Source organism: Triturus cristatus, chromosome 2_2, assembly GCF_964204655.1.
Source record: "Triturus cristatus chromosome 2_2, aTriCri1.1, whole genome shotgun sequence".
Classification (NCBI taxonomy): Eukaryota; Metazoa; Chordata; class Amphibia; order Caudata; family Salamandridae; genus Triturus; species Triturus cristatus.
The window spans coordinates 1,060,282,456-1,060,307,859 of record NC_140582.1 but is presented as its reverse complement, the minus strand read 5'-3'; the positions used below and the strand labels follow the sequence as shown (position 1 = coordinate 1,060,307,859).

The following is a 25,404-nucleotide window of genomic DNA, read 5'->3' as shown; positions in this document are numbered from 1 at the left end:
ACCATTTTAGAACTCCAAACAGAGATAGATTTTGAGAAGACACCCACATATTAAACACCTGTTGACATACATTGGGACAACAGCCTTTTTATCACAGTGAGAGGAGAAAATGTGGAAATAATTAACTCCCCAAAACTAGCCAACCGCAAATTCCCTGCCCTAATGTTTGGGGACGACACCCTGCTCCTCTCGAAATCACCTATGGGGATGCAGCGTGTATTAGAGGAATTTAGTCGGTTCTGTAAAAGGAGGAATTTGGTAGTTAATATTAAGAAAACAAAATACATGGTCTTCCACGCTGACTCCATAAACTGTCCGCACCCAAGACTGGATGATGGACCTTTAGAAAGGGTTCCTATCTTCGATTATTTGGGCCTCACACTAAATGACAAAATGGGGTGGGGACCCCAAATGAATAAAGCTAATTTAAAGCTAATTCAGGCAGTCGGGGGGGATTTTAAAGGTTTATAAGAGTTGCGCCCTAAAGGTTATAAGCCCGCCTGTAGAAATCTATAAGGTTCAAGCTAGGGGGGCAACTATGTATGGGGCCGAACTTTGGGGACATAGATTAGTTAATGTCCTCATTTTAACAGAAAATAATTTTATGAGACAAATCTTGTGTTTGCCCAAAAGTACTCCTTTAACGCCACTAAGGATGGATTTGGGCATTCTACCCATTGCAGACCTAATTGCTTCACGCCCACTGCTTTATTGGCGACGGCTGTGGAGTATGCCAGTGCTAGGACATTATAGAGAGGAATTAAAGACTGTAATGTGCACTCTGGGGGCGGGTAGTATCCCGTGGTTCTCCTTTATCAGAGACTCATTCCGTGCGATAGGAAGGGAGGACCTATGGTCCGCACCGGAGGAGTCATGCTCAGCCATTTCAGAAAAATCATTGGTTTTTGTACTGAAGGAGTATAAATTGTCGCACATTTTACAGACCGCTAACTCTTCTAGTTTAACCTATGGGTTCCTGGACATAAAACAGCAATACAAATGGGAGCAGGTGTTGGATTTTATTCAACCGCCAACAGCAAAAAAACAGTTTTTGCAATTTAGATATGGGACGCTGCCGCTCCATGCACTTACCAACAAATGGACAGGTGCTACCACCCACCTTTGCCCGAGGTGCCTAGTAGAGGAGGAAACTGTAATTCATGTGTTGTTTTTCTGCTTGGCATATAAGTGGGCAAGGTTAAAGTGGGTTATTAAACTGTGTAGGAACCTAGGTATTAGAAATTATAAGGACTACTACAGGGTTTTAAAATCTGATACTAACCCGGTTTTTGTTGTTGCAATTTCTAAGTTTCTTTTTGCAATGTGGTGTAAGCGAAGGTATCTATTGAAAAATCGATGTGATAATTAGTAATACCCGCTCCCACTTGACAACTATTGTGACCCTAGTTTGGGTAAAAACCTAGCCTGTAAGCGTAGATACTTTACCAAACAACTGATATGAGATCTATTAAGACCTGATTTTAATTGGCTGCTATTGTGACTTAGGTTTTATATAAAAACATAGGCTGTGAATTTCCTTTTAACTTTTTCAGTTTATTTTATATTTTTAATGATTGGGTTGCACTGATTATATTTCCCATAGTGATGATTATCATTGTATTCCCCTGTTTCCCAATGAGTGATTATTACTGCTATCTATGCTTGTACTATTTTATAATAAGTTGTTCTTACGATATTGTATTCTTTCTCGATATTAATTTTAAGTGGTTGTGTATATGTATGTACTTTTATGGCCGTAATAGCCGAAATAAAGTTTAATGAATGAATGAAATAATAAATGCACATTTTTACAGAGATTCAGTCCTATATAACACCGGAGCACAGAAAAACATGCAGGTTGTAAATGTAATCTCTTAAAAAGCAATCTCTTTAGCAAACCACTGCTCCGCAATAACATGTGGATTGTAATTGCCACATCAGTGTGTCAACTGTATCATCCTAAAAAGCACCAAACAGGGTGAATGAGTCCGGGAATGTCGAATATACTTGAAACATTGGTTGAAACAATATTTTAAAAGTGACACGATTTTTAGATGATGATGTGTATTGCTTGTACTTGGGACTGTTGCTGCAATATAGTGTAGAAATGGGCATTCCAATCACTGTGGATGTTCTGAAAACATTATTGATCTTTGAAAAGTTAACATTTTAAACAACATGAACAATGAGCCTCTCGTTTTCCAAATTTGTTACAGATTCGTTTTTCCAAAAAACATTGTCAATATTCGAGAGCTATTGTGTGTGATATCAGAAGACAAGTTGGCTATTTTGAGCAAAATATCTAATACACAAGTGTTTGGTCTAGAAGCAAACAAATCCTGGACACCAAACAAACCAGTAATATAGCTTTGGTATCCAAAAATGGAGACATACATTAACATGTTCACAGAAATATTTAAATTAATTTCATTGGTTGGAAATAAAAAGTATTTTGAAGAGAAATAAATCTTGACAAGTTGCATAAGAATGTATATGTTTTCTTTGCTTCCACATTTTGTATGTATATGTTCTTCGAGAATTACATATAAATGATTAGCATTTAAGAGCATGTACGAATATACACACTAAACAAAATTTCAAACAATAATTTAGTATTGTTTCTACTTATGTATATTATAAAGCGAGAATCTAAACTGAATTTTCTCAAAAAGAATTTGGTTAAAAGGGAGGGGCACAATTCATGTTTCACATTCTTTTGAGGGACAGGAACATGTAACATGTTGAATGGATATGCAGCTACCGTGAGCATATTGTATTTAGTAAAAAAACATCCAGCGGTTAAGGAATCATGCACAAAATACGTTTTTAATACTAAACTGGCAGTTTGGTTCAAACCCGAAATTTGAAAATTGGTAGATTTTTCCTTAAGTTTATGTCGGCTATAGGTGTATTATAAAAGCCGTCTACTTACGAGGCATAAGTCCATACATTTATATGCTCATAAACCCTTGGAACGTGTGCATTCTATAAAATTATATTTCCTTACACAATTTTACACCTGACATCTGCAATAATTAATTATAGGAAAAGTATGGTTCGGAGAGAACCGATTTTTATGCTTTCGTTTAACAGTAGACCACAAAATCAAATGCAAATAACTTTTCGGAACGAAAGTCGTCGTATTTAATATTCAGAAATAAAAAATAAAACAAATGCAAAACCTAAAAGTTACTAAGGAACCAAATGTAGAAACAAAAAGTGAAGGTCCCCAAACACAGGGCTTCATTCCGACGAGCATGCAACGTATTTTGAAGCAAGGCACGCAGCCCACATCTGCGTGAACACTGAGCCCGTCAGTGTGTGTGTGGCGCATTTTACCACAAATTAGCGCCCGCCCCTTGCGTAGTAACCGCCTTTTGTCAACACCTAGAGTGCACTTGCGATTGGTTGTTTTGCGGGACGTAACTTCACACGCAGCTCCCGCCGGCAAAAGGAGGCGGGTCGTGGGCGGGACCAACAGGCTGGCGCCACGCCCCGAAGTAACGGAATTATACTTTCGCCACTAGCATACATGCCAAGATTTTAGAAGTGGGAAATACATTAAAAACAAAATCGGAAGAATGTACTTTCCCCAGGGACTTCTGTTGAGGGAGCGGTAATTTCAGGTAGAAATCAGCCAACATAAAGACAATTTTGCTTCTAAAATAGGGAGATTAATGCCTGAATCGGGTCTAGCAAGTATGAAAAGAGTTCCGTGGTGTCGCTGTCCAGAGGTTCAGTAAAGCTATAGTGTTTATTTACTAGTTCCGTAGGTGTCAAAGCAGGGACTGGAGCAGGGTGGTCTGTGACTGTGAAGTGGCCAAGTGGTTACCAGGCGTGTCATACCTCATCGTCTCGTGACTCGTCAGGAGTAATAAGCGCAATATAAATGCAATTACAATACACTGAAAGGGGCGTAATTCTTCGAGAGCGGTTATGAGAGTGGGCGGGGCGTATGGGAGAAGGCGTGTGTTGGTGTAGATGCTGAAGAAACAGTAGGTGGGAACCTGTGGAATTGGAACTACGTTCCTGTCAGTTGATTCATCTTTCGAGGGCGGGGCCTGTTCGGCTTTCCTGATCCCGGGGTGGGAGAGTATCTAAGGAGGGGCTTCCTGGAGTGTACCGGGCGTGGCTCGCGGGAGAATGCGTGCGGCTTGCTCCGAAGGGGGCGTGTGGAAGGTAATGATTCGCTGAGCTCCGAAAACTATGCGTAGATGGGCGGGGCTTGTGGGCAGAGGGAAGGTAGGCGGAGCATGTGGGTAGTGGGCGGAGTCCTCGGTGCCTTTCTGAGTCCCGGGTCGGATTCTGAGCGCAACACACTGGTAAGGGACGTGAGGAGCGAGGCAGCGCGCGGAGGTCGGGCAGAGAGCGCCTTCCATGAGCCGCCTGCAGCGAGAGCAGCAGCAGGATGCGCAGCACGCACAGGTACCTACCTAGCTGGACTATCCACGCGCATTAACCGGGATGGTTCACATGTACAGCTTGGACTTTGGGATCCTCCGCGTTCTGCCGGGACTCTTGCAGATCTCGTGGGGGCCGTTGTCTGCGTGCAGGAGCACCCCTGGCTGCAAGCTCGTGCATTGGAATGGATTGTTGATCCGTGCACCTCTCCGGATGTGGCACAATTTAGAGGAACTGGAGGTGCACGTGCCGCGGTTCGTGCACGGTAGTTACGCCGGTGTGATGTGATGGTATATGCGGAGAGACCCGTGCGAGCTGCCCCCACTGTCTCTGGAGCGGAACTCGAGTTACGGTGCAACCCCACAGCCCTCCCACCACCTGCGAGACTCGGGGGCACACGGCGCCTGCTCTGCACCGGGCGACAGGTCGGGTTCAGTGTGCACTGTGTGTTACATGGGTGCATAGCTTCTCACCCGGCCGTTCCTCCGCATCGAGAACAACCCATGGTTGCAGAAAATGACGCACTTACGGGGCTCTCCCGTTAAGTTTGCATTTTCAGTTGGCAGTTCATTTGGTTTCTGCTGGGTACTGGATGAAAGACCTCAGGAAAGTAGCGCAGTCCTGTGGTGTTGTGGAAAGTCTGATCTCTGCTTGCCCCATAGTATGAATATATTTTGTGTAACTCGATGGCCGGCGCGCCTTATGCAAGCACCGTGCAGGTGCTCTGTTCATGCGTTTTACTGGGTGCAACTATGCCGGTGCTACTGGGTGAGATGTGTAATGGGACGGTGTACACCCTCCAGCGAGTGAAATGCGTGAATCGGTGTATGTGGGGTACTGTTTTGGGGGAAAGGTCGATAGATGTAATATAATGGGTGAAATCCAAGCTACCGGTGGTTTGCATGGGCTGTGTTCAGTACGGTGCGGGAAAGGATGCAAGAGTCGGGTCATGCAGTGTAGTGGGCGAAGTGATGTGTGAAGGAGGGTTTGTGGGGCAGCCGAACCCCGTGAGGCCCCCCCCACTCCAAAGATTGGGAGGGTATCAGCCATTTTGTGCATTGGGCTACATTGGGAATAGGCCAATTGCAGTCCAATTAATTTTGTAGCCCAATAGGTATTAATTGGGGATCTGTCTCGCTCCCAGCCACCATTTTAGGTTTGGTGACCTGGTGGCTGGGAGCGTTTGAGGTACTTTCGCGATTTTTTGTCCTTCCCTCCCACCCTTTAATTTGGCTTTTTTGAGGTGTCAATTTGGGGGTTTCAGCTATTTTGTTTTTAGGCCATGTTTTGTGGGGACAGGTGCATAAGGGGTTTGAGAATTTTTGTATAATTGTCGCTTGGAACAGGTGCAGGTGGGGTTGTAGAAAGTTGGCCAAGATTGGCAGAAGTTTTTAGTTAAGTGTTGGAAGTTTGTGAGCAGGGAAAGTTGCCGAAAGACAGGTAGGGGTTTGGGTTTCATTGGAGGGCAAGATATGTAAATGCAATACTGCGTAATGTGGTTATTATGTAATGTTGTTATGTTATCGGTAGGGTGGGGGATTTGATGTGGCGATCGTAGGGGCATGGGGAAACGGGGGATAAGGTATTTTATGTATAGTGAGATTTTAGTTTGTAAGGCAGTTGCCTAGGTTGGACATTGTGATATGCACCTGTTTCAATAAAGCTGCCTTTTACACACACAAACATTGTCCCAGTTTGGCTTGTCCCCCTCCCTCCCAAATTCAAGTTACCAGTGGTCCTCACGGGCTGTATTCGTGAAAGGATTCTAGTGTTGTCTCATGCAATGTAGTGGACTAAGTTAGGCGTTCTGTATTCACTGTGTGCGAAGTGCACGTGCAATATCTGCCAGCGTAATCTTTTGCAGGGCGTCAGATAGTGCTCCGTGCATGTGAAGCCGCATGCCTCGGTAAATGTTGGGAGTTTTGTGGGTGTAGCATATTGAGTTACAGGCAAGGTAGGACTGCCAGTGTTGCATAGGTAACAATGTGGGTAAAGAAAGGCGATGCTGGTATTTCATGTGGCCTTTTAGATTAAAATGTGTGCTAATAACTGCCAGTGCACATAACGTTGTGGGTTTAAGGGAAGGTACATGGTGGCGGAGCAAGTACTCAATGAATGGTACATGGTTGCAATTCGTGCAACAGAGTATAAAAGCCCTGGTAAAAGCAGGCAGTGTATGCAGCATTGGATAAAAGGCACGACAAAAGCTGGCAGTTCATGCAACCAGGTGGGTGACGTGCATGGTAAAAGCTGGCAGTTCATGCACCGTAGCTGGTGACATGTTAAAAGCTGGCAGTTCATGTAACGTAGTCGATGGCATGCCTGTTTAAAGCAGGCAGTTCGTGCACCGTTGCGGGTGACATACCGTTTTAAAGTAGTCTGTTCATGCACCGTAGTGGGTGACATGCCTGTTTAAAGCAGGCAGTTCATGCACCGTAGCTGGTGAAAAAGCTGGCAGTTTAGGTAACGTGGAGGATGACATGCCTGTTTAAAGCAGGCAGTTCATGCACCGTAGCGGGTGACATACCTTTTTAAAGTAGTCGGTTCATGCACCGTAGTGGGTGACATGCCTGTTTAAAGCAGGCAGTTCATGCACCGTAGCTGGTGAAAAAGCTGGCAGTTTAGGTAACGTGGAGGATGACATGCCTGTTTAAAGCAGGCAGTTCATGCACCGTAGCGGGTGACATACCTTTTTAAAGTAGTCGGTTCATGCACCGTAGTGGGTGATGCCTGTTTAAAGCAGGCAGTTCATGCACCGTAGCGGGTGACATACCTTTTTAAAGTAGTCGGTTCATGCACCGTAGTGGGTGATGCCTGTTTAAAGCAGGCAGTTCATGCACCGTAGCTAGTGTCACATTTTATAAGCTGTCAGTGCATGTAATGTGCTGTCTGACACATGGTTACGGATAGCAGTTCGTGCACCGTAGCTGGTGACATGCCTGTTTAAAGCAGGTAGTTCATGCAACGTGGTGGTGCACCTAGGTTGTAATGGATTCTGTGTCTTTGGAAATCACTGCAAGGGCGCCGTGCATGTGACTTTGGCGGGGAAAGTATGCTTAAAGTTGCCGGTGTATTAACAAGCTGGCCCGTAGAAGCGCTGATGTGTTCTGCAAGTTCGGTATAGTGGTTTAAAAGCATGGCGATAACTGTCAGCGGTCAGTGCGGTTCGTGCAAGTGGGGCGAAAGGGGAGAAACCACCGTGTATGACATATTGATTGAAACGTAACGTACTGTGTGACAGACTAAGCATGGGTATTCTGTGTAGCGTTCACCTGGTGAAAGTCGTGAACAGTGCACTAGAGATGAGCGACTACAGACGGAGGCCCCGGGCTTGTCCTTGGGTAGAGTTTGCGTCCTCGGGCTTGGCTTGCCCGTGTGGATGGAGGTGTCGCCCTGTCGTGAATCCTGGAAGCCGCTGTTTAATGTGACACGGAGAGTTCACTCTACTTGTGTGGGGACCCCCCTCCCCGAGGGGAAAGGCCTGCAAAAGTGTCGCCGGCCGCACGCCTTATCCGCCCATCCATCGGCATGCCGCTCGGGTGGGCCATGTGGGCTTCGATGCTCAGCCCCTCAGTGTCTGACTCTCCCCTCTTTCCCTTGCAGTGGCTGAGCAGCAGTGCCCGTGGGTCGGAGCTGGCATCGGGAGCAGCATGCGGGGGGCACAGCATGTCTGAGGACGGAGCCCGGCCTCGCAGGCTCGGCGCGGGGATGCTCGCCTGGCTCTGCGGCTTGTGTCTGGTGACTCTGGCGGGCGGAGCTCCGGCGGCCAGGCTGCCCCTCACCGACGGCCGTACGTCTGCAGGTAAGAAGAGCTCGGCGGAGCGGCGCTGGGAGACCCTCTCTCCCGCCATCTACTGACTCCATCGTAGCAATGTATCCGTGACGTACTGTTAGTATAAAACACCCATGTGTTAGTTAGTTCATATGCCAAATTATGTGAATCTGTGTGCATGACTTAATAATTATTAGATGCTACGCGCTTGCACATTCGATGAGTAGGGTAATACGCACAGTAAAATGCTGCAATACAATGGCCAGGTGTCTGTGTTTATTAATTGGGGGCACGGATATGACCACTTTTTGCTATCTTTGATACTGTACTGTTCATGGGATTACAAAAGTATTCACTACTCGTACATGTACAGGTCCAGGCCTGGTGCAACAAAGGGGCTTCAGGCTAAGAAGGTGTGTGTTAAACACCGGTGCGAACAGTGGAGCTGACAATCGAATTTAAAACTGACGTACGTTAATGGGTGTTTATTGCCAAGACTTAAAGGTCCCCCGGGCACAGGCTCTTATGTGATGCAGCACTTGTGCGTGCTTTACCGTTCCTCACAGTGCAGTGCCTGTCCTGTTTTGTATGCCGTGGTCTCAGTATATTGGCATTCAGTGCATAGGTATTGTATTCCAAGTCTTGCCAGGTCTGGGTGCACCTTTGTCAGCGCCGTAATACCTGCTTGCCCCAGAAAGGGCACTGTCTTGTGGGCTACCGAAAGGAGTGCCCTCATTTATTTCAGTAGGATTTCCAGCATGCGAATCATATTGGCACAGAGTGATGTCGATTATTTTGAACCTTTCTGTACCGGTTTAGTGTGAGGGCGAGCATGTTTCACAAGTATACACTAATATGCTTCCAAGCGTTTCATGAGCACAGGATGGGATCATGGTATTTTTCTCACAAAAATCACATTTTTTGGGGGTTATTCCAGGAATTACCCATGTTGACATTTCCAGGTCACTTCACATGAGGGTATACCATGGGGAAAAAAAGAATGCAAGTGTTGTTTACCAGTATTTGCCATTATGAAATGCTGGATGACCTGAGGCCGGGCCTTCTCGAACATCACTCCTGAAAGCATTGAACACTCTCCCGCTACATATCAGAGCCTCAGCCTCTCTTATCTTTCACAAGAAGCTGTAGTCCTGGCTTTTCAAGTAACCAAGCTACCATAGGCAGTGCTAGACGCGCACACACATGCGCAGTGCCAGGATCCCATCGTGGGTGAGAGACTGAGAGTGCACTTTCCAAATGAACATAACATGGTGCACCTTTTGTCCTTGATTGTTGGATGTCGTACTGCACCAACGCTCTAAGTGGTAATGTGACGTCACAGGTCATTAGGGTCTGCTTCATATAGTAGAAGTCTGTGGTTGTGTGATGTGACATCACAGTTCAGCAGTGGTCCTTATAGTACAATGGCTGAATTTCAGTGCGCACGACCAAAATGCATTAGAAGCCGCTATCAATGAAGCAGTTGTGTTTGATTGTATCATGGCATAATGTAGTAGGAGCTCCTTGGTAAAGCTGCTGTGTGCCACTGTACTTCAAGGTCTCTTTAACGCAAGAACTGTCTGTGTTTGTGAGGTATATAATGTAATGGGCGCTCATTAGAGCGCATCAGATTTTCTTGATTATGTGATAACAATGTATTATAAGCTCCTGTGGCACAGTAGTTACTCATGATTGTGTGATGTCCCCTTGGTAGGGCAGCTGCCCGATTATGGAATGTCACAGTGCATTCATGGTTGCTTTTGTAAGGCAGATGTCCATGATTGTATGGTGTCGTAATACATTAATAGGGCTGCTGCCCATGCTTGTTTGATGACATCATGCATTACTGGTTCATTTGGTACAGTAGTTGCACATTACTGTGATGTCACCATTTTGTAAACCCATTTTATTGAGTTTTCTGCAGTCAAAATCACAGCACATCAGTACAGCCCCACATTAATTTATCTAATCTTTCCCAAGACACTAAATGACAAGCTCAGCAATATCAGGTCAATCAGCAGCGTAGTCTAATAACTCGATTTCAGTGACCTACTACAAGGGTAGCCACAGTCTGCCCCCTGTCACACCAATTACTTACTTCCTTATTGCAATTCTACAATTCTTGTGTATCTTATTTAAACTATCCCCAACTATTCCCCCAGCCCTCTCACCCAGGCGTTTCACAGTAGTCACTCCATTATATATCTGATGCAATGGTAGATCAGCTCAACTGTCAATGTTCTCTAGTATAAACTCAGGTAATATCTGTGCTATCTGCGGGGGCACTTCAATCATAGTCATGCTGCTTTTTTAGGTTTGATACAGAGGAATCATGACTGTGATGTCACCATGCATTAGATGTTCTTGTGGTAGACATCTGCCCATAATGCAGTAGAAGGTCCTTTGGTGCGCAACTGTCCTTGATTGTGTGATGACATCATACATTAGAGGTTCCTTTGATAGCACTGTTGCCCATGATTGTGTGACGGCATGGTGCAATACAGGCTAATTTGCTACAGTAGTTGCACATGGTTGTCGGATGTCGCATTGCATTAAAAGTTTCTATGGTACAGCGCTGCCCATAATGCAGTAGAGGTTCCTTTGGTGCGCACCCGTCCATGATTGTGCGAGGTCACAATGCGTCAGTGTTTCTTTTAGTAGAGAGACTGCTTTTGGTTCCGTGATGTCATGATGCATGAATAGTGTCTGGCGGCTTAGCAGCTATATTTGTGTTTGTTGCAGTGAAGTAGAGGCCTCTGTGATTAGGTTTCTTTTGGCATGGCAACTATCCTTGGTTGTGAGATGCCACAATACAATAGAAAGTGCATTTATGTGGACTAAAATATCACCAGTGTTACACCTTCGCCATACATTAAGTGCCGCCATACATTAAGTGCCTATCTCATAAACCTGCCTCGGTCACCTTACATAACTCGGGTTATTTGTCACCTCTTAATCGTCTTGTGGATTGATAATGTTTCATTGCTTGCAGTTTATAAGTGCTGTTGTGTTCAGTGTGTTTCAGTGACATTGCACAGAGTTGTCATGGCAGTGACAGCCTTGACAACTAGAGCGGGGACTTCATTGACCACTACTCTCATAAATGGAGTCAGTTACAAAGGGGCAACTTAATACTGTACTGACGCGCCGAGGAGCGAGTGGAGATCCAACTGTGTACTCGAAATGAGTCCTGAGATTTTATTGATCACCGTCCTCGATCGTGTTTGTTTGCTATCAGTTTTCTTAACACATGTCATTGCTTGATTTTGTGCTGTAATGTGTCAGTGTCGAAGCTGTCTTAAAGAGACAGAATGGCTGCCCTTTGGTTTATTCTTGGCTGGGTTTGTTATTCTTTCCAGTTAGTGACTCCCCTGACACCAGAGCCCATTTAATACAGTGCTAATGCTTTAGGCAGAACCAGTTGGTGATCGATGCACCATTCTTCGTAATGCAGATTTAAACGCAAGCTGGACTCCGTGTCCAAGAAATGAGTTGGATGTCTCTTCAGCACAAGCATGTAACCTTTGGAATACTTCCTTGTTTATTCTGGGGATCGCCCCTTAGGCCTCATGTGCTACTCCGTCTGTTTACTTTTCGATTCCCCATAATGGAAGGCTTTGTATTTTTAAGGCTACTAGAACCAGTCAAAACCTTCTAATGTCTAAGAGACTTGTCAAGGGGCCACAAAATTATGTTATTTGTGACAATGGCGGTGAGCCTGAGCACCAGCCCAATTTGGCTTTTTCCATGCATCAGACTCTACATCTGACATTAGCCCAAATCCTACCTGGAAGGTCGCCTGGCTGTGATGATGCTGAGGTTCGAGAAGAAAGTGCACTATTAGATCTCTGTTCTCACTGTTCATTGGCAGATCTATCCTAGTTTGCATATCTAATATTTAATACCATAATATCTAACTTCAAATGTCCATCGATTAATTAAAACTCCCAAAATAATAGGTGGAGCTGTTCGTTAACTTAGTGGTCATTTTGCATGACTTCTAAAGGATGAAATGTTGAGTCTGCATTGTGGGAATTCAACCCTGACGCCTTGAGTTTGCAATTAGACCTCTGCAGCTGGCATTTTAACCGGCTCAGCTTTATTGCTCGTGACATCGCATATTCTGTGCTCATGATGGGGGTTTGTGCTGAGGTTTCTTGCCCTGGTCCAGCCATGCTCTACAGATCATGCATTCTTCACGTCGTGGGGTATACGGTGGGTTTGTGCTGAGGTTTCGTGCCTTGGTCCTGCCATGGTCTGCAGCTCCTGCATTCTCTGCACATCATACTTCTTGAACCTGGCACAGTGCTAATTTAAAGGAAGTACTGTCTTGCATTTACAATTGTCATGTTTGCAGACACAATGTTCTTCTAAATGCAGTGTACACACTCCACACTTCCGTGATGTTCTGGGAGCGCTCCCATCCTTTGATTGTTTTTGTGAGGCTGAGGCAGAAGTATAGCAGCGTGTGCCTAAAAGCCCAAGACAGGGACAGTGCAAATGTAAAGGTGGTTGTTCGGTTTCTTTGACAGCTATTATTGATTGTTGTGTGCTTTACAAACATTTGCATTATTATAGTGTTCATTTCCATGGTCTATATTTTCAAAGAAATATTCGTACTTAACAAAAATAGGAGGTTGGGTTGAATGGGCGTGGTGCTGTTGGCACTAAATATATGCCAGAAAATTGAGTTTTAAAGGCTTGCGGTTCAGGTTGGTCATTACAGGTCGCGTGGGTCCTCCAGACACTATCTTTGTAAGTCTTTCCACGTAAGTTTGTTAGTGCAGCAAAACTAGGGAAGTAATATTTTAAAAGACCCGGGGATAGGTCTTCACTGCAGTACGATGGTGAAATGTTGGTGACATCAACTTCATAGTCCCTCACTCATGGCATGGTACTTGTAAGGGGATTTATGTGACAGACTGTAACATGGCATAGGAGAAGGTAGCGCCATGGTATGCCACCCTCGCTCACATCCCACCAGCCCTCATGAGACCTACCTGCTTAGCACATATGTGTTATCACATAAGCCCTCCGCCCGCATATTCCCAGCTACAGATGGGGGTGGCCCAGCCCTTGAGCATGTTGTTTATTGATAGCTTTGTCATTATGTTATTTAAATTCATATGGTAGGCATTCTACCTTTATGATGAACACACATCACTAGCTGCATTTGGTACTCTTGTGCCCTGCTTTTGAGGATTTCATCACAGACTGGAGTTTTTAGTTTGTGAGTTTTAATTTGTAGAAGGCATTATAATAATTTGAGTTTTTGTTAATTAGATGTAGCCAATGTGGTTTGTGCCAACTGGGTTAATTTGGCTTGATCATTGCCTGTATCTGTGGCGCTGCAGAGCCTCTATAACTATATTGCTTGTTTGAACTTTGTTGGCAAACGTACTGCAGTGCCACCCTGTCGTTGGGTAGCCACATGCAGGAGAGGAACCATAATCTGCTAAGGCCGAAGACCAAGTGATCCCACTCCGGGCTCGACGTTGGCTTGTACAAAGGCATGTTCTCATTACCGAGGGTGGTTGTTCGCCAGCTCGTGCGTACAGTGGAAGGCCTCATTTTCCAGAAAAGGCCTTGGAAGGCTTTTTCCCCTGTGATCTAATGCTCCACACGGGGCTCGTGAAGCCTGCAACAGCTCAGGCTTTGTGCCTGGGCCAGGCTGCATAAAACACACTTTGAGGGGAGCCTTTCTGGAGGTATGTGTGTGTTTGCTAATATGAATGTGACCCATTGGAGGGGCTGCAGGTTTCCATGTCTCCGCGGGGAGTTTGCGCTCCATGCTGCTGGCAGGAAGGAGGCAGATGGTGCGGCTGCTGCTTGAATGGGAGCCAAGGCTGAAGTACACTGTAGGCCTCCTCCACGATGTGGTCCCCTCCTCGGCTGTGCCTGAGGGGGGGGAACAATGTCAAGTTTTTTTATGAATGAAAGTGGGAAGGCGCAGGCCGGGCCTGTGAATGTGTGTGTGTCATTCACAGGCTATGGCAGAGATGATTAAGGGGGTCAGCGAACACTTTTTCTGCTCCAAGCATGCGGTCACTCCATTCAGCAGCAAGAGAATAGGCCTTCCGACCAGCATTAGTATTCTGATGAAGATATCCCAGCACACAATTTGGGAATGTCACTTCCCTCGGTGGCGGGGATGGGTGGAAGGCGCACCAGTGAATGTTTGCCTGTTGGGCACGAATATTGTAATTTATTCACTCTACTGATGGATGGCTAATCTCCAGCGGCCTTTCAATTCTCCACCAAGCTTGGCTCATGTTGTCCTCTTAGTATTCAGTGGCGTCGCTTGAATATTAAGGGAACTGTCAGAATTAGCAAATGAATGTTTATGGCAAAAGAGTTCTGTTCAGAGATGCCTCCATCTTTCAGGTGCTCTTAATGTTGACAGACTTCTCCTTTTTAAATGTAGGCCCTACATAATCTGGTAAAACTCTGCGTTAGAAGTATACAAGGATGATGCCAAAACATTGGCAGATATCTGAAATGCCATGATAGGCAATCTATGTAGTAAAATAGTTTAGCTTTTGTTTGGTGGTGGCATACTTTAGGGGGCTGCAAAAGTCGCTTTTTTCCCCTCCACAGCGCCGATTTTGCAGCAGTTGGGAGGAAAGTGAAAGTGTTCCTAACTGTCTCCTACATCCCTGAGTGGAAGCTTAAGTAAATATTGGCAAGGAAATTAAGTTGCTTTGTTCACAGTAGCTCTTTATAGAAGTTAAGATAGCTTGGTTGAGTTCTGCTGCAGATAACGTGTGCAGTGTACATGTCGTGTGTTCAATTTCTGGGGGGGTTATTGCATCATTGAGGGGGTATGCAAAATGAGTGCCCTTCAGTAAGTTGGTATCACCTATCAAAATGTAATTTTAAAGACATGTCGTTGTGTTGCATGTGCAGTATTAAGAACGACCAGTCTCAATATAGCGTCAGACTGGTTTCTGCCCGAAAAACAGGGTCGTTCCCAAATCCCCACGTCACGTATGTGTGTGTACTCAACACCTAGTGGGTGTGATGCTTCCTGTATGGGGGTCTGTTGGTAAAAGGCTTCTAGCTGTAATTGTTCGCTGGCTGGGAGGACTGCAGCAGGGAAACCACAAACTTCCATCCCCCTTCCCCTGGGCCCCCTGTGTGTCACAGTGCTGTGTTGTGGTGCATGGTGCTGATACACAGTGACTACAGCTGTCAGGCCATCATCCTATACCATAAACGTCCATGCCTCTCCTCCCTGGGCCCCACTGAGAACCACAGTGATGTTTTGTATCGTGCTGATACACAGTGACTGCAACTGTCGGACCATCATCCTATACCATAAACTTCCATGCCTCGCCGGGCCCCACTGTATCACATAGTGCTGTGTTGTGGTGCATGGTGCTGATACACAGTGACTGCAGCTGTCGGACCATCATCCTATACCATAAACTTCCATGCCTCGCCTCCCTGGGCCCCACTGTATCACATAGTGCTGTGTTGTGGTGTATGTTGCTGATACACAGTGACTGCAGCTGTCGGACCTTCATCCTATACCATAAACTTCCATGCCTCGCCTCCCTGGGCCCCACTGTATCACATAGTGCTGTGTTGTGGTGTATGTTGCTGATACACAGTGACTGCAGCTGTCGGACCATCATCCTATACCATAAACTTCCATGCCTCGCCTCCCTGGGCCCCACTGTATCACATAGTGCTGTGTTGTGGTGTATGTTGCTGATACACAGTGACTGCAGCTGTCGGACCTTCATCCTATACCATAAACTTCCATGCCTCGCCTCCCTGGGCCCCACTGTATCACATAGTGCTGTGTTGTGGTGTATGTTGCTGATACACAGTGACTGCAGCTGTCGGACCTTCATCCTATACCATAAACTTCCATGCCTCGCCTCCCTGGGCCCCACTGTATCACATAGTGCTGTGTTGTGGTGTATGTTGCTGATACACAGTGACTGCAGCTGTCGGACCATCATCCTATACCATAAACTTCCATGCCTCGCCTCCCTGGGCCCCACTGTATCACATAGTGCTGTGTTGTGGTGCATGGTGCTGATACACAGTGACTGCAGCTGTCGGACCATCATCCTATACCATAAACTTCCATGCCTCGCCTCCCTGGGCCCCACTGTATCACATAGTGCTGTGTTGTGGTGCATGGTGCTGATACACAGTGACTGCAGCTGTCGGACCTTCATCCTATACCATAAACTTCCATGCCTGGCCTCCCTGGGCCCCGCTGCGTGTCACACGGTGCTGTATCGTGCTGATGCACAGTGGCTGCAGTCGTCAGACCTTGACGGATTAAGCGGCATGCTTTGCACCCAGTGTGTGTGTCCACACATGGATGTGTTGCGCACCCTGCAGTGGCAGCGCGAGGGAGGGCGCCAAGTGCAGCGTGCAGGTCCGGGCCCGCTCGTTCCTCTGAATCATAAATCAGCAGGGCGTGGGGAGCAGCAGCCTGACTGAAGGGGAGGAATCAAGGCACTCGTTTGTTGCTCGGAGCTGCTACGACTCGAAGTAACGCGGACCTCTTGTAAAAGAGCGGGGACTCTCAGCGACAGCACGCGCGTGTTGATTGCATGTAGACGTGTACACCATTTCCTTGTGCAGAACCGTAGTGAAGAACAGCAGCCTCCCAGGAGAGCAGAAACGAGAGACCTGTCTTCATTCGCCGTAACGCGCCCCAATTGAGTTAAACTGCAGGTTCTTGAAATATGGTGTATTGAAAACAGCCCATTTCCTGTTTGTCAAACAAACACATGCTATCACTGTGAATATAAGACCGGCCTGTGTAATTTTGTAAAGCTTGGCTGCCGTGTAGTAGTATGCTGTCCTCCAGACAAAATGTTCAGAAAGTCTGCGGCTCCAGTATTTGCATCAAACCACTAACTAGGCCTGCTCTCCGCCTCCACCTTGTGGCGTTGTTAGTGAACTGCACTCCTCTGTAAAACAAAACAAAACATGAAGTATATGTGAACTCTGCCCTCGTCGGCCCTAAAAATAGAGCTCGCGGTTGTGAGACATTTCAGTTGAGACCCTCTGCAGAAGGAGGTGAATGTCATTCTAAAAAAGCCCCCAGTAAAACCAAAATAGCGGCTTTAAAACAGAGGTGACAGTCTGAAATATTCTCAAGTATGCATGGAAGCAACTGCGCGCCAGCCCTTTGACACCAAGAGCTGCCCGGATGGTCTAGCTCGCCTACTTCAAGCAATGCGCACAAAGATGTTTAAGCATGAAACTTGAGAGCCGCTATCTCTGCTACAATATCAGTACACGGCGAACGCACAGCTCGAAGATCTAGTCTTCAGGGCGCATATCACTGTTGCAGAACTGCACAGCCATAGTCTTATGCGTAAATGGATGTTTTCATAGACATAAAATGGAGGAACCCCATTACTTAATCTAATGCTTAGAACGTTTCTTCCGACATAGGTAAATCATGCCCGAGCTTTGAAGATTCTGTGCCTGTAGAATACATTTTTATCCCACTGGAAAAGGGAAACTACCTCCCACTAGTGTGGTTGAGCATAGGGAAATGCAAGTTAACTCTATTTTTTATGGAAGAAACGAAGAATGCAAATAGCATCTTGCCTTTCAAAATCTTCAGCCATACTTGTTGCACAACTGTCCAGCGCTTTTTAAATGGTTCTGTACTTAACTTACAACCTTGCAGGCGCCCAGGCAACCCTGTCACAAAGCTGTGCGTTTCAAGCTGGTTGAACACTGGTGCGGTGGGTATTGCTCTCTCAGTAGTTTGTTCATTAAAAGAAAGCAGGTCTTCGGAACTGGTACTGGAACCAGAGCTCCACACGTAAATAAGTCATAGATGCTGTATGCTCTGATCACTCTGTATCTGCAATTCCATGGCACATAGTGGCGCTTTACTGGCTGGCATGTGAGCCTTACCTGGCCCAAGAAAAATGGCCAAATATATTCCTCTCCTCTTCATCAACTTGCAGCCTGCATTTAAAAGACTGGATGTAAAACCTCGTGTTTGGGTCTCAATGAGGAGTCCTGGGAGAGGGCGGTGGTCTGGCTGTGAACTGGTTCGGTTGAGCAATTGTCTTTTAAAAAACAATCTTTACCTCGCTTGGCAATAGACCCTTCATAAACTCATTTCTGCTTTTGTGCTATGTGTGGCATTCTTGCCGTTCTGCTTAATTAAAATTAGGATTCCCATGCGATTTCAAATGGTTAGACTTATTAAAAGCATTCCTTCCATCACCGTTTGTCATTGGAGGAATGGTAAGTGTGACATTATAGCCGTTCTGCTTATGTTTAATTAGACATAGGGTGCTTGTGCATACACATATGTGATATTTAGAAAGATGGCTGTTTCCATTGCTTGAAGGGCTATTAGGAGGTGCTTCAAAGGGCCACGGCCCTAAACTGACATTTTTGTTGTTAATAGCTTGGTTTACCTACATTTCTTGCGTCTCGTTAACATCTTGTTGAATGTGCACTTGAGAGAAGTTTTCAGACTTTTGGATCAGCATTGTGTATGCTCAGCCTGTGTGGGGGGGGGTTGTTACAAGGCGTGGCCATCTGAATATATGTATTCACCTGCCTTCTGGAAATCTGGGTGCCGCATTCCGATCTCTGCATTGAATGTGTAGGCATACGTAAACTTCAGATTTGTATTAAGCCGTCTCTGTAAGCTAGTGATGTACCACACACACTGACTCTGCAATTTAACCGTCTACTGTCACTTTAATTGGAAAGCAGTAGGAAAGAGTACCATTTGACAGTACATTGTAGCAGAAGACCTTGTCTGTGGATGGTCTGAGCAAATTTTTTGTGTCTCAAAAGAAAAGGTTGGCTTGACAGGGCATTGTCGGAGATTCTTTCTCCATCACATTTTGTAAGTGCCTTGTAATATATTGTGCTCATAGCCGAATAGTCTTTATTCACAAGTTAAGTTGATCAGTGGTAGCTTATCACCCTCTATCTTTTGTCCTTGTCTGAGCCAGTTAGAAGTGGTCTGGTACACTTTTATGGTTGCTGTTTTGGGGTCCCAGGTCTCTTTCTGAAAGATGTACACTTGGGGTGTGGTCGGAGCTGATTGAGTACCCTCAGACTTAGCCCACTTCTGTGTTGTAGACGTCATGTGGTACGTGATGTCATAGGACAGTCGTACAACTAAAAGTGTGCTTTTAATGAATCTTAAGAGTGCCTTTGTCAGCTGGTCGAAGTGCTGAACAACTTAACATAGACTTTAGAGTGGATTCTAAATCTATTTGAGAGAGAGCTGCCTCCTGATTGGTTTACTACTGCTCTGCTTCAGGATTCACAGGTTGCTATTGAGAATGACATGGAAGTGATAGAAATCATACTCTTCTTAAAGCACTGAGTACCTTCTGTTTTCTCTCTCCCCTCCCCCCCCTCCCCCCCGAAGTGATTGAGGCTCCATGCTCCACCTTGCTGCTTTGTTGATGCACCCTAAATTGAATCACCTGTGGGGTACATTTCACTACTGCAGGTATCTGCAAAAAATGGGAGGCACAAGTGAATTGCTTAACAATGCAGATATCTGCAAAACGTGGGCACCACTCACTGCTGCAGGTAGGGCACATCACACTGTTTCAGGTGCTGTAAAACTTGTGGGCACCTCTCATTGATGCAGTACCTGCAGAACCTTTGGGCGTCTCTCACTGATGCAGGTAGGGCACATCACACTGTTGCAGGTGCTGTAAAACTTGTGGGCATCGCTCATTGATGCAGTACCGGCAGAACATATGGGGCACCACTCACTGATGATGGAAGCTCCAGAACTTTTGGGCATCTCTCACTGATGCAGGTAGGACACATCACACTGTTGCAGGTACTGTAAAACTTGTGGGCATCGCTCATTGATGCCGTACCGGCAGAACATATGGGGCACCACTCACTGATGATGGAAGCTCCAGAACTTTTGGGCATCTCTCACTGATGCAGGTAGGACACATCACACTGTTGCAGGTACTGTAAAACTTGTGGGCATCGCTCATTGATGCCGTACCGGCAGAACATATGGGGCACCACTCACTGATGATGGAAGCTCCAGAACTTTTGGGCATCTCTCACTGATGCAGGTAGGACACATCGCACTGTTGCAGGTACTGTAAAACTTGTGGGCATCGCTCATTGATGCCGTACCTGCAGAACATATGGGGCACCGCTCACTGATGATGGAAGCTCCAGAACTTTTGGGCATCTCTCACTGATGCAGGTAGGACACATCGCACTGTTGCAGGTACTGTAAAACTTGTGGGCACCTCTCATTGATGCAGTACCTGCAGAACATATGGGGCACCGCTCACTGCTGCTGGAAGCTGCAGAACATTTGGGCATCTCTCACTGAAGCAGTTAGGGCACATCGCACTGTTGCAGGTGCTGTAAAACTTGTGGGCACCGCTCATTGATGCAGTACCTGCAGAACATATGGGGCACCGCTCATTGATGCAGTACCTGCAAAACCTTTGGGCACCCCTCACTGATGCAGGTAGGGCACAGCTCACTGTTGCAGGTGCTGTAAAACTTGTGGGCACCGCTCATTGATGCAGTACCTGCAGAACATATGGGGCACAGCTCACTGATGATGGAAGCTCCAGAACTTTTGGGATCTCTCACTGATGCAGGTCGTTGCAAATCAGTTGGGCACAACTGCCGAACGTGAGTGCCTGCTGCACAGCTATAACGCGTACATTCTGTGTTTCATTCATAGCATACCCAAACTGCTGCTCATGAAAAATTAATATTTTGGTTTTTGGAATGGAAAATGTTAAATCTGCTATATTTACTTGCTTTGAAAAGGATCACGGACTGCTGGACTGGAGCAGTTCTGGCGTAGGTTCTAAAACATCAGAGCTCTGTTAAAAATGATGCGAGCGCACTACTAAAAGTATACGGTCCTGTGTCTATTTGCTGACGATCATGGTTTCATGGTGCCCTCTTAGTTGGAGCTTTCTGCCTCCTGTTCCTATTCTGTCTCAACACAAATATCATGAAGCCCCTGCTGCGACAGCAAAGAAGGGGACGGCTGGTCAGAGATGTGGACTAAATTATACATTTTTACATGGATGAAAACTTCCAGTGTATAATGTGGTGTATAATATTGGGGTTTAGTCTGTTCATCAGCTTTCCCTTCATACCGTTAATTTGAGATGAAGGCATTGAGACCTTCGAATTGGCCCAGATGGGGTTCTCTGGACACCAAGGGTTTTCTGCTTTATAGGAAACAAACCACAAGACCATATGTGTAGGTTAAGCGTAATACATTATATACTGGGCATTGCACCCAGTTGTCTTAAAGGGAGCACCAAGGACTCTGTAGACCTCGGTTTGGGGACGAAGAGGCGAGTTCACATGGAGCAGCACGGCCCATTAGCTCTCTCATAAATGGATAAGCCGCAATCACCAGCAAATGTCTTAAAAGCGTGTGTGCTGAGAAGCCACGTATGCAGTGAAGGATACATCCGCCAGGCAGGCACTATCTGTATGATTAATGGGGTCTTATCGGGGAAGCTGCGGGCCCTCCACTGCTTTCTGGGAAGGCTGCCCCTGCCAAATTGGGTCTCACCTCCATGGCGTCTTAAAATCTGTGCTGCTCAACAAGTCCCAGATCAGCCCTGCTGCATTTTATCGCTGGATGTGGACATTGGAGCGGGTCCTTCCTAAACACAGCAGGATCCTACTGCGTCTATGAGTACTTCAAAATACTTTCTGCAGAATGAGCCTGTTAATGTAGCAAAGCTGAAATAAGTGCGAGGATGAACCATTATTTCAGGGGAAATGTAGGCAAACTATCACTTGCGATTAGCAGATGAGGCCATGGCAGTGAAACATTGTATAGATGGTTTTGTTGTTCAGTGCATTATGCATGTGTTTTCCTTGTTGAGTCCATGCTGAATTGGTGTTGTCAAATGTGTTTATCCCTGTTTAGTGCAGTGTTGTGTTTTTGTCTCCGGTTTGAATAATGTGACCACTTTTAACACACGTAAAGTCTCAAAGGGCTACTTTGTTGAGTAGATGGATGAAACAGCCAGTGACATTCAGTGAAGCATACTAGCGTATCTGCCTGCTGTAACATTGCACGCCTCGAAGTGTGCATCAGCGCTGTCTTGGTGCTCACCCTAGACTGGCTCTCCTGTGTCATTCATACAAAGCCATTTTTAGGTCTGGTGTTAGCTAACACCTTTTCATTTTCCTAAACGTATATATTACAAAGTGTCAGTGTGGTTATAGTAAGGACTAGGATTCCATTGGAAATAGATCTTTTTGATTTTAATAGCTTTGGCGCCGTTTGACAAATAGTCACAAAACTAGATAATCTACCGTAGCTCGTTCCAGGAAAATTATGTGGTGATCTGTCAAGCCGGGTCAAAGAATAGTGGTCCAGGGCACCAGGGTTGGTGCATCATTCTAATTAGGATTGGCAAGCTGTAGTAGTGCTGTAGAAAAAATAATAAATAGTGCAGTGCCGCCTTTTTCAATTAAAATCCCCCTGGATGGGCCAGGCCTAAGGGGTCGGTGCATCATTCTTTTTAGGAGAGGGGCCATCCCCGTGGCCTGATATATAATTAGGGAGGGACGTGGTGCCCCCTCCCCATGCCATATAATAACCTCTGTGACCCCATTGTCTGGAGGCCGATATTTATGTTATTAGGGAGGAGGTGTGAGACCCCCACCCGAGCTGTATCTTTTCCCTGTGACCCAATAGATTATTAATTTGGGGAGGAGGGCATAGCGCCGCCTTCCCAAGCCATATAATACTCCTCCTCCCATATAATGCCCACCCCCCTCCTCAATTCCCCAGGGTCTGATGTCCGGCATTGTGCCAGGAAACCTAACTCTCTGCCTGGGCTCTCCCGATTAGGGAATATAGATTTGCTCTTAAATGGCGGGAGTAGAAACAACAGCTCATAGCCCTCTTCATCCATTGGGCTGTTGGGTAGTTCACATTTTTCTTCAGCCCGCTTCAGCATCCCATATGGGAAAGTGGGTCTACCAACTCCAGCCATTGGCTGATTTCACTATGAGTGAGCACATCCTGTCTCTTCACAAGGAACACATCTGCAGACAAAGAAGTTCCCTTCAGTGCCAGGGACTACTATAGTAATGTATACTTTTTTAGGCCAATTTATTTTTCTTTTACATCTTTTTGTAGTATTCACCAGTAACCTTTAGAAGAACCTCGTTGTAATTGCCTGATCCAACCAAATCTGCTGAGTTGTTGTGGTTAATTTCATGCAAGACAAGTGAGGTAGTCATTTTACAGCAACTCAGCCGGCTGCAGTTCACCACACCTTTAAGCCATTTGATTTCCGGACTGATCCTTGTCTCTGTCATTAGGGAGAGTGCTTTGATTTCATCAGTTGGACCTGCATCATATTGTGTCCTGTAAAGTTGATCTACTGTGACAGCCTAAGCACTTGCTTTTAAAAAGTGAAACTTGAACACAGGTTTCACTGAATACTCTTGTAGTACCTTAGTTCCAAGAAATGATTGGTGAACTAGCGCTTTACAAGTGACCACAACATAACAGAACACTTCTTTAAATGTATATATAGTGTTAAATGTGTTGAAGCCTATTTAGACTTTAACAAGCTGTTATGGCCCGGTACTGTGGGCTTCTTTCTCTATAGACTGTAAAACGTGACTGCAATAAAGCCTGTTCTATACAGAGCAGAATCCATGTACAAGAGTCCTCTATAGCTCTATAAAAGTTTCTGTGTTCTGATTTTACATTGAACTTTTTATGTCATCAGTGAATATTCTGAAAAGAGGCCTGTATCAGGTCCTCTGGGAGATACATTACTTATGCCAGCTCTACTGGATGGGTCAACAGGCCCCTGCCTTACTATGCTTTGTTCGAGGCAGGCCTTGTCCTAGCTGACTGCTATTTCTATAGACTATTAGGACCCTTGAACAGCTGGCGTGTTTCTTATTACTTCATGTTGTGAGCTTACTATGGCCCTGACTTGCGGAGTCAGAAGCCCAGGTGCAGCAGGCCTTTACTTTGTTATATTGGGTGATGTTGCTCCTACAATAGTCTATGGTTCAGGCTTAACTGGTGCCTGCTTTGCTTTACAGTATGAAATATCTTACCTTAGTGTGAAGCCGAGGTACAACAGGCCTCTGCCTTGCTTTACTGTGTGAGACCCATGTGCGGAAAGCCACTGCCTTAGGTATGGCAGGCTTCTGCCATGCTTTACTGTGTGAGATCCAGGTGCGGCAGGCTTCTGCCATGCTTTCCTGTGTGAGGCCTCCATGCTTTCCTGTGTGAGGCCAAGGTGCGGCAGACCTCTGCCTTGCTTTCCTGTGTAAGGCCACGGTGTGGCAGGCCTCTGCCTTGCTTTCCTGTATGAGGCCCAAGTTTGGTAAGCCTATGCCTTGCTTTCCTGTGTGAGGCCACCGTGTGGCAGGCCTCTGCCTTGCTTTCCGTTGTGAGGCCACGTTGTGACAGGCCTCTGCCTTGCTGTTCCTGTGTGAGGCTCATGTGCGGAAAGCCACTGCTTTAGGTATGGCAGGCCACTGCCTTGCTTTACTGCGTGAGGTCCAGGTGCGGCAGGCCTCTGCCATGCTTTCCGTTGTGAGGCATCCATGCTTTCCTGTGTGAGGCCAAGGTGCGGCAGGCCTCTGCCTTGCTTTCCTGTGTGAGGCCACGGTGTGGCAGGCCTCTACCTTGCTTTCCTATGTGAGCCCACGGTGTGACAGGCCTCTGCCTTGCTTTCCTGTGTGAGGCCACGGTGTGGAAGGCCGCTGCCTTGCTTTCCTGTGTGAGGCCCAAGTGCGGCAGGCCTCTGCCTTGCTTTCCGTTGTGAGGCATCCATGCTTTCCTGTGTGAGGCCAAGGTGCGGCAGGCCTCTGCCTTGCTTTCCTCTACCTTGCTTTCCTGTGTGAGGCCACGGTGTGACAGGCTTCTGCCTTGCTTTCCTGTGTGAGGCCACGGTGTGGAAGGCTGCTGCCTTTCTTTCCTGTGTGAGGCCCAAGTGCTGCAGGCCTCTGCCTTGCTTTCCTGTGTGAGACCCAGGTGTGGCAGGCCTCTGCTTTGCTCTCTTGTGTGGGGCCTAGATGCGGCAGTCCTCTGCCGCGCTTTCCTGTGTGAGGCCCAGGTGAGGCAGGTCTCTGCCTTGCTTTCCTGTGAGAGACCCAGATGTGGCAGACCTCTGCCTTGCTTTCATGCGCGAGGCCCAGGTATGGCAGGCCTCTGCCTTGCTTTCCTGTGTGAGGCTTAGGTGTGGCAGACCTCTGCC

At 46.4% G+C, this 25,404-nt stretch overlaps 1 protein-coding gene across 15 annotated transcripts in view; it reads left to right on the top strand.

The window, feature by feature from the left end:
* Positions 1-4,287: 4,287 nt before the first annotated feature.
* FGFR3 (fibroblast growth factor receptor 3) overlaps positions 4,288-25,404 on the top strand; it is a 111,218-nt gene continuing 90,101 nt past the window's right edge. For 3 of the 15 annotated variants that reach the window (XM_085642575.1, XM_085642570.1, XM_085642569.1), the window contains exons 1-2: positions 4,289-4,425; positions 8,005-8,203. In XM_085642575.1, coding sequence (XP_085498701.1) covers positions 4,378-4,425; positions 8,005-8,203 — 247 coding nt within the window. In that variant the 5' untranslated portion in view covers positions 4,289-4,377. Of the gene's footprint in view, positions 4,827-8,004; positions 8,204-25,404 lie in introns of all 15 variants that reach the window. The other 12 variants (XM_085642567.1, XM_085642563.1, XM_085642561.1 and 9 more) reach the window with 7 other exon arrangements.